Source organism: Salvelinus namaycush, unplaced genomic scaffold (assembly GCF_016432855.1).
Source record: "Salvelinus namaycush isolate Seneca unplaced genomic scaffold, SaNama_1.0 Scaffold78, whole genome shotgun sequence".
NCBI classification, from domain to species: Eukaryota; Metazoa; Chordata; class Actinopteri; order Salmoniformes; family Salmonidae; genus Salvelinus; species Salvelinus namaycush.
In genome coordinates, this window is record NW_024061508.1 from 22,501 (window position 1) to 32,186 (window position 9,686).

At 45.0% G+C, this 9,686-nt stretch overlaps 1 protein-coding gene across 1 annotated transcript in view; it reads left to right on the forward strand.

Annotated features, from left to right (window-relative positions):
- The window catches only part of LOC120042789 (ras-related C3 botulinum toxin substrate 3-like), a 9,241-nt gene extending 6,241 nt beyond the window's left edge, over nucleotides 1–3,000 (forward strand). Inside the window, exons 4-6 of the mRNA XM_038987595.1 lie at nucleotides 1,878–1,940; nucleotides 2,503–2,662; nucleotides 2,870–3,000. Of these exons, the coding sequence (XP_038843523.1) occupies nucleotides 1,878–1,940; nucleotides 2,503–2,662; nucleotides 2,870–3,000 (354 nt within the window). The remainder of the gene's footprint in view (nucleotides 1–1,877; nucleotides 1,941–2,502; nucleotides 2,663–2,869) is intronic.
- The last annotated feature ends 6,686 nt before the right edge of the window (nucleotides 3,001–9,686 follow it).

Here is a 9,686-nt window from a genome sequence, read left to right on the forward strand (position 1 = left end):
CAGAGCAGCTTACCGATCACTGTACCTGTACACAGCCCATCTGTAAATATCACACCCAACTACCTCATCCCCATATTGTTATTATTATTATTTTCTTGTTGCTCTTTTGCACCCCAGTATCTCTACTTGCACATCATCATCTGCACATCTATCACTCCAGTGTTAATGCTAAATTGTAATTATTTTCGCCTCTATGGCCTATTTATTACCTTACCTCCCTACTCTTCTACATTTGCACACACTGTACATAGATTTTTCTATTGTGTTATTGACTGTACCTTTGTTTATTCCATGTGTAACTCTGTGTTGTTGTTTTTGTCGCACTGCTTTGCTTTATCTTGGCCAGGTCGCAGTTGTAAATGAGAACTTGTTCTCAACTGGCCTACCTGGTTAAATAAAAAATAAATTAAAAAAATTTGAAATATAAAATATATAATAGTCAGACCAGTGACAGGCCAACCACCAGGATTACTGAGTGGTGTTGTTATAACACATTAATATATCCCGTCTGCCTCATTAATACATCCTGTCTGCCTCATTAATACATCCTGTCTGCCTCATTAATACATCCTGTCTGCCTCATTAATACATCCTGTCTGCCTCATTAATACATCCTGTCTGCCTCATTAATACATCCTGTCTGCCTCATTAATACATCTTGTCTGCCTCATTAATACAGCCTGTCTGCCTCATTAATACATCCTGTCTGCCTCATTAATACATCATGTCTGCCTCATTAATACATCCTGTCTGCCTCATTAATACATCCTGTCTGCCTCATTAATACATCCTGTCTGCTTCATTAATACATCTTGTCTGCCTCATTAATACATCCTGTCTGCCTCATTAATACATCCTGTCTGCTTCATTAATACATCTCGTCTGCCTCATTAATACAGCCTGTCTGCCTCATTAATACATCCTGTCTGCCTCATTAATACATCCTGTCTGCCTCATTAATACATCCTGTCTGCCTCATTAATACATCCTGTCTGCCTCATTAATATATCCTGTCTGCCTCATTAATACATCCCGTCTGCCTCATTAATACATCCCGTCTGCCTCATTAATACATCCTGTCTGCCTCATTAATACATCCTGTCTGCCTCCCTGTCCAGAGGAACCCCTGCACACACACACACACACACACACACACACACACACACACACACACACACACACACACACACACACACACACACACACACACACACACACACACACACACACATATACTGGTGTTGCATTGCGAGGCCCCAGCTCCAGACTCCTCCAGCCCCTCTGTAAGGTTACCGTACCTGCTCTGAATACCAACGCACCCTTTAGTCTCTTCAGCTGCTGGCCTTTTCTATTCAGAACCTAGAGAGTCACTGAGTCACAGAAATCACAGAGTCCAACGCACCCTTTAGTCTCTTCAGCTGCTGTCCTTTTCTATTCAGAACCTAGAGAGTCACTGAGTCACAGAAATCAGAGTCCAATGCACCCTTTAGTCTCTTCAGCTGCTGTCCTTTTCTATTCAGAACCTAGAGAGTCACTGAGTCACAGAAATCACAGAGTCCAACACACCCTTTAGTCTCTTCAGCTGCTGTCCTTTTCTATTCAGAACCTAGAGAGTCACTGAGTCACAGAAATCAGAGTCCAATGCACCCTTTAGTCTCTTCAGCTGCTGTCCTTTTCTATTCAGAACCTAGAGAGTCACTGAGTCACAGAAATCAGAGTCCAACACACCCTTTAGTCTCTTCAGCTGCTGTCCTGTTCTATTCAGAACCTAGAGAGTCACAGAAATCACAGAGTCCAACGCATTTTTTTCATGCAGTGTTTGTTGTTTAATTAGCCTGTTTAATACACTGCCTTTTTTCTGTGTATTGTCCGAACAGGACGTGTTCTTGACATGTTTCTCTCTGGTGAGCCCTGCCTCCTTTGAGAACGTCAGAGCTAAGGTGAGTGTCTTTATCACCCTGCTAAATAACAGTAATGGTAATATCACTCATATTGTCAGCACCACATTGTACAGTGTTACATTGTGTTTATTCATGTTGCTGTTTGGGCTGTTGGCCCAACTCCACAACCTCTTTATGTAGGTTGACCTTTAAAGACCTTATAACCCTTTGACCTTAATGATCTTAACAGTGGCACTTCCGGGTACCACTGTTCAAGGTCACATAGAGGTCAAAGGTTAATTTTTATTACATTTTTAAAATTGAACTAGACAAGTCAGTTAAGAACAAATTCTTATTTACATTGATGGTCTAAGGCACTGCATCTCAGTGCTAGAGGCGTCACGACAGACACCCTAGTTCGAATCCAGGCTGTATCACAACCGGACATGATTGGGAGTCCCATAGGGCGGCGTACAATTGGCCCAGCATCGTCTGGGTTTGGCCGGGGTAGGCCGTCATTGTAAATAAGAATTTGTTCTTAACTGACTTGCCTAGTTAAATAAAGGTTCAAATTAAATTAAAATGAACCCTTGACCTTTGACCTCTATGTGACCTTGAACAGTGGTACCCGGAAGTGCGTCACCACTGCCCCAACACCCCCATCATCCTGGTGGGCACGAAGCTGGACCTGAGGGACGACAAGGACACTATTGAGAGGCTGAGGGACAAGAAGTTGTCCCCAATCACCTACCCTCAGGGCCTGGCCATGGCACGGGAGATCGGTGGGTGTCTGTGGAGGGGGGTGTTTGAGTTTGAGAAAGAGAGCGAGGATATAGTGTGTCTGAATGTGTTTCTGACAGCTTCTTTGAGCTCTAGTGTTCACCTGTGTCTGAACTCACCTATTTTGAGTCCCAAGTTTCTGACTGACCAATTGGATGTGTGTCTGTCCTCATCCCCTTCTCTGATTGGCTGTCTCCTGTCCCCTACAGGTGCGGTGAAGTACCTGGAGTGCTCAGCCCTGACCCAGAGGGGACTTAAGACCGTTTTCGACGAGGCCATCCGGGCCGTCCTGTGCCCGCCGCCAATCAAAAAGAGGCGCAAGAAGTGCACCCTCTTCTGAGAGGGGGGGGCGAGGAGGAGGGGGGGGGAACGAGGAGGAGGGGGGGGGGCGAGGAGGGGGGGGGTGAGGAAGAGGGGGGGCGAGGAGGAGGGGGTCTGCAAGAAATAACAACAGAATCTACTGTTTTACAGAAAGTGTTGCTAATCTATCGATGTCAGTGTCTCAAATATACCCTAGTCCCCCTTTAACACTGGTCAAAAGTAGTGCACTATGTAGGGAATAGGGTTGTTGTTTGTAAAGGAGCGGTAGTGCACTATGTAGGGAATAGGGTTGTTGTTTGTAAAGGAGTAGTAGTGCACTATATAGGGAATAGGGTTGTTGTTTATAAGGGAGTAGTAGTGCACTATGTAGGGAATAGGCAACGCTTCACAGATATAGGTTGTTGACACAAGAGTGGGTAGAACTTGAAAGGGTGTGTCCCAAATTGCACCTGATTCCTTAAATAGTGCACTACTTTTGACCAGGACCCACATAGGGAATAGGGTGCCATTTGGGAAACAGACGAAGGCACAATTAATTGAACTCCTCTTTAGGACTTTTGCATCCATTCTGTGTGACCTATGCCTTAAATCAATTGGGTAAATTGAACGGGTCAGTGTCTCAGAGAGAGAGGCCATTCTGGGTAAATTGAACGTGTCATTGTCTCAGAGAGAGAGGCCATTCTGGGTAAATTGAACGGGTCAGTGTCTCAGAGAGAGAGGCCATTCTGGGTAAATTGAACGGGTCAGTGTCTCAGAGAGAGAGGCCATTCTGGGTAAATGGAACGGGTCAGTGTCTCAGAGAGAGAGGCCATTCTGGGTAAATGGAACGGGTCAGTGTCTCAGAGAGAGAGGCCATTCTGGGTAAATGGAACGGGTCAGTGTCTCAGAGAGAGAGGCCATTCTGGGTAAATTGAACGGGTCAGTGTCTCAGAGAGAGAGGCCATTCTGGGTAAATTGAACGGGTCAGTGTCTCAGAGAGAGAGGCCATTCTGGGTAAATTGAACGGGTCAGTGTCTCAGAGAGAGAGGCCATTCTGGGTAAATGGAACGTGTCAGTGTCTCAGAGAGAGAGGCCATTCTGGGTAAATGGAACGTGTCAGTGTCTCAGAGAGAGAGGCCATTCTGGGTAAATTGAACGGGTCAGTGTCTCAGAGAGAGAGGCCATTCTGGGTAAATGGAACGGGTCAGTGTCTCAGAGAGAGAGGCCATTCTGGGTAAATGGAACGGGTCATTGTCTCAGAGAGAGAGGCCATTCTGGGTAAATGGAACGGGTCAGTGTCTCAGAGAGAGAGGCCATTCTGTGTAAATGGAACGGGTCAGTGTCTCAGAGAGAGAGGCCATTCTGGAGATGGAGAACAACCACAATGGGTTGTAAATCTGATACTGTCCTGATCAACTCAACTTCTTTCCTTTATAAGACAAAATACAGAACTCACACAGACACACGCAGGTAATTGGTTTATTTCTGTAACCCTGCAGTACTGTAGGACCAGGTGATTGGTTTATGTCTATGACCCTGCAGTACTGTAGGACCAGGTGATTGGTTTATGTCTATAACCAGTGCAGTACTGTAGGACCAGGTGATTGGTTTATGTCTATAACCAGTACAGTACTGTAGGACCAGGTGATTGGTTTATGTCTATGACCCTGCAGTACTGTAGGACCAGGTGATTGGTTTATGTCTATAACCAGTGCAGTACTGTAGGACCAGGTGATTGGTTTATGTCTATAACCAGTGCAGTACTGTAGGACCAGGTGATTGGTTTATGTCTATAACCAGTACAGTACTGTAGGACCAGGTGATTGGTTTATGTCTATAACCAGTACAGTACTGTAGGACCAGGTGATTGGTTTATGTCTATAACCAGTACAGTACTGTAGGACCAGGTGATTGGTTTATGTCTATAACCCTGCAGTACTGTAGGACCAGGTGATTGGTTTATGTCTGTCACCCTGAAGTACAGTACTGTAGGACCAGACGATTTTACTGGCCAGTTCAGGTCACATAGTCAGGAACAACTCTTACCCATAACAACTGGCCTCTGTGGCCAATGTGACAGAAGATGAATCCTCAAGATATGGGCCCACTAAACTGATTCAAGATCAGTACTCTTTATCTCTGAGACTCTTGAGACATACAGGCCCAGGAAGTATCTTACAGCCGCGATGCCAGTTTGTACAGAACAACGAGTCCTTGTTCTTTTATTTCTTTGTTCCCTGCCTGCTTGGCAGTTATTCAGCTCCATTAGAAACCCACTAAAGGGGAAAAGGTTGTCAATGTGCCATAGTGAAGACTGCTTTGTGGAACTAGCATGCGAAATCGTGATGAGCTCTCTCTCTCTCTCTCTCACTGCAGAACCCAGACTACTGAAGTATGGGTGTGTCTCCAATGGCGACCCTATTACCTATATATGTCTCTGTGTGTCCTGGTCCAAAGTTGTGCACTATATAGGACATAGGTTGCCATTTGGGATACAAGCTATCTGCTTTAAAGGCTCCCAAGAGGACATGCGGTCTTAATATGTTTTTAGGCTGTATTTTTTCTTTACTCTCTCTCTCTGTGTGTGTGTGTGTGTGTGTGTGTGTGTGTGTGTGTGTGTGTGTGTGTGTGTGTGTGTGTGTGTGTGTGTGTGTGTGTGTGTGTGTGTGTGTGTGTGTGTGTGAGAGAGAGAGAGAGAGAGAGTGTATATTTGTTAATTATCCCCCATCATGCTTCTGTGATTGTCTGAACTTTGATTAAGGAACAACTCTAAACAACAAAGATCAAGTATTTAAACACAATAAAAGGGACTATCTGTTTTTAATACCTGCTATAATGTTTGCCAAAATAAACATCTTCATTTAAACATGGATATAAAGTGATTTAAAAAAAGGTATTAATAAATAAACATATTTGAAAGTATCAAAAACTGTAGCTCTGTTTTTCTTTGTTGTGCTTGTGTTGATGATGATGATGATGATGATGATGAAGAAGATGTGTTCATGTAATCATCTGGTGTTGCGGAATTGGTTCTGGTTTCCACTCAACAGTACTGTAGCGCATTGTAACATCCTATATATATTTTAGATTACAGTAATCTCCCCCTGCTGGTAAATGATGGTAGTAAAAATACATGTGCAATATTAAACATTTACCAAATAATATCTAATGTACATATTTTCTTTTACATATGACCCTATGCTATTTGGTTACAATAGAAGTGCTTCCTATGACACAGCTTTATGTTCAAACACTGGTTTTTGGATACTGTGGACTCAAGTGAGTAGACTGAACTACAGCTTTATGGGCACACAATATGTTTTCTATCAGCTCACTGTATACAGTAATTATTTAACCATGGACATTTTTTAAAACCAAAATATCACTTAAATAGAAAACAAACCTATTGTTAATTAATAGACGTTTTTCATAAATCATAAATATATATATTTTTTAACACTTTTCACTATGACATTGGGGACTATTATTTTGAAATGTTACAATTTCGTGACCCGGAAGTGACTTGGGCAACTTTTTCAAACTATTTTTGCGGCGCACCGTTTGTATAATCGGGAGAACGTTATATGATCTATGTTTAACCGAAGGTAATGTTTAGGCGAAGGTAATATTCCCGTTGTATAATAAATAACGTTGAACAAAACAAATGTTATTTTGAAAGGAAATAATGTCACTAAATGGAAGTAGAAGTGAAAGAGGACATGGGAAGAAAGGGACAACAAAAAGGAGACAATACTCCAGGGAGGCACTAGAGACAGCTGTAGAGAAAGTAAAAGCTGGAATGAGCCTTAGAGAAGCTTCCCGTGAGTCAGGGATTCCTCACACCACTCTCCAAGATCACAAAAAGAACAAATATGCCTTTGCCCCTCACCCCAACCTGGCAATAACCACCGAGGAAGAGCACTCCCTAATATCTTATGTTCTCTGGATGGCCGACCATGCGTTCCCTATCAGCAGGACTGTGGTGAAGGCTCTGGCTGTGGCCATTATCAAGGACAGTGGCCGTAGCACCGTCGTCAATCTGGAACGGGGACTGAGTGACAACTGGTGGTCTAGATTCAGGGCTCGCCACCCTGAGCTGAGCGCCAGGGTGCCCGACCCGCTCCACCGGGCCAGGGTACAGGGAGCTACTCCTGCCGCCATCAAGGGCTTCTTTGATGTCTACGAGCCCATCTTCGTCAGCCACGGCTTAGAACACAAGCCGCACCTCATCTTCAACTGCGACGAGACGGGGTTTTCGGACAAGCTCAAGTCCAGGGAGAAAGTTCTCGGTCAAAAAGGCAGGAAACACGTCTATCAACAGCACACCACTAGGGAACATATTACCGTGCGCTGCTGTGTGAGTGCAGCTGGTGAGAGTATCCCGCCCTTTATAATCTCCCACAAGTGCCTCCCCAGTACGGCCTATGCACTCGAGGGTCCACCGAAGGCCCTGTATGGTGTGTCCCCTAAAGGCTACATGGACGCAGAACTTTTCCTGAAGTGGCTGCTCTTCTTCGTGAATCACGCCCCAAAGGAGAGGCCCCTGGTGCTCGTAGTGGGCCACCATAAAACTCATCTGTCCAGGGAGGTGGTCAAGTTTTGCCGGGAAAATCAGGTGGAGGTGGTCTGTCTGCCGGCGAATACCCACGTGTTGCAGCCATTGGAAATCAGCGTCTTTGGCCCACTGAAGACTGTGTTCAGCAGGAATGCTGCACGTCTAGGCCTGGTGCGGGGCGATCTTGTCATCGGCAAGAAGCACTTCTCCGCCATGCTGCGAGAGGCCTACCCCCAGGCGGTCACTAAGAAAAACATTATGGCTGGGTTCAAGAAGGCAGGGATTTTCCCACTCAACAGAGAGGCCTTTGACTCCTGCCAGCTGGTGAAGCTGGTGCCGACCACCCCCGACCCCAAAGCAGCAAACTCAGAGGCCACTGCAGGGACCCCCGACCCCAAAGCAGCAGAGACCCCCGCAACCCCAGTAGCGACCACGTTTCTTGTCCCGGGTGGCTGCTGTTCGACCTGCGGACAGCGTGCCCCACCCACAAACCCTTTGGTGGCTGCAGGGCTCGTCTCTCCAGACCTGGCCAATGTCCTGGTGCCCCCAGTGTTCCAAACATCTAACCGGCAGAAAGTGAAGCGTCGACTCCTCCTGCCGGACGAGTACAACAAACTCCTTTATCAACAGGAGGCTGGAGAGAAGGAGAAGCAGGAGAGAAAGAGGAAGCGGGAGGAACTGCAGAGGACGAGAGAAAAGAGAGAGCCCGACAAAAACACCAAAGTGAAAAGGAAATGGCAGGCTGAGGTGTCAGAGCTTGACGGAGATGTGTCAGAGCACTGTGCACCGGTGTCAGAGGACGATATCTGTCTGCAGCCCCAATTACCTTGGGTTTTCAGTTTTCCATCTTTTGATAGTTTGCTCTAATCATATGAGAAATGATGCTCTGAAGCCCGCTGTCATCAGAAGTCATCTCTGGTTATGTCCGAGAGGAAATTGAGATAGTAAGAGAATAAGAAGAGAGGGGGGTAAAGGGAGGGAGAGAGAGAAAGAGGGGGTAAAGGGAGGGAGAGAGAGAAAGAGAGGGGTAGAGGGAGGGAGAGAGAAAGAGAGGGTGAGAGAGATGTTTCTTTGCAAGTGTTATTTATTTTAGCAGTAGTATTTCTGTTTGTTTTTACCAGCTCCATGCTTCTGTTGCATCAGTGATATTCTACTGAACTTTGATTAAGGAAGAACTCGGAACATAAACAACAAATGTAACATTTAACAGAAAAAAGGAACTGTCTGTTTTTGATGACCAGGGGTGTATTCATTACGCTGATTCTGTTGCAAAACTTTTCTTAAACGGAAGCAGAAGGAAACGAAACGAGGAGAGACTTACCTGGATTTGTCCAATAGAAACTCCAAACAGTTACAAAATGTTCCTTTGTGCAGCAGAATTGGTGGAATGAATACACCCCTGTTTTAATGTTGCCAAAAGAAAGTTCTTCACTGAACATGTGATTTAAAAAAGTGATCGTATTAGTGAACACTAATAAGTGCTAACCTTTATATATACACACTGAACAAAAATATAAACTCAACATGTATAGTGTTGGTTCCATGTTTCATGAGCGGAAATAAACGATCCCAGAAATGTTCCATACCCACAAAAATATATTTTCTCTCAATTTTTGTGCACAATTTGTTTACATCCCTGTTAGTGAACATTTCTCCTTTGCCAAGGTAATCCATCCACCGGACCAGGTGTGGCATATCAAAAAGCTGATTAAACAGCATGATCATTACAAAGGTGCAGCTTGTGCTGGGGACAATACAATGCCACTCTAAAATGTGCAGATGTCTCAAGTTGAGGGAGCGTGCAGTTTGCATGCTGACCGCAGGAATGTCCAGCAGAGTTGTTGCCAGAGAACTTCATGTTCATTTCTTTACCGCCTTCAATGTTGTTTTAGAGAATTTGGCAGTAGGTCCATCAGGCCTCACAACCGCAGACCACGTGTATGGCGTCGTGTGAGTGAGCGGTCTTCTGATGTCAACGATGTGAACAGAGTGCCCCATGGTGGCGGTGGGGTTATGGTATTAGCAGGCATAAGCTACGGACAACGAACACAATTGCATTTTATCGATGGCAATTTGAATGCAGAAAAATACAGTGACGAGATCCTGAGGCCCATTAGAGGTATCTGTGATCAACAGATGCATATCTGTATTCCCAGTCATGTGAAATCCAT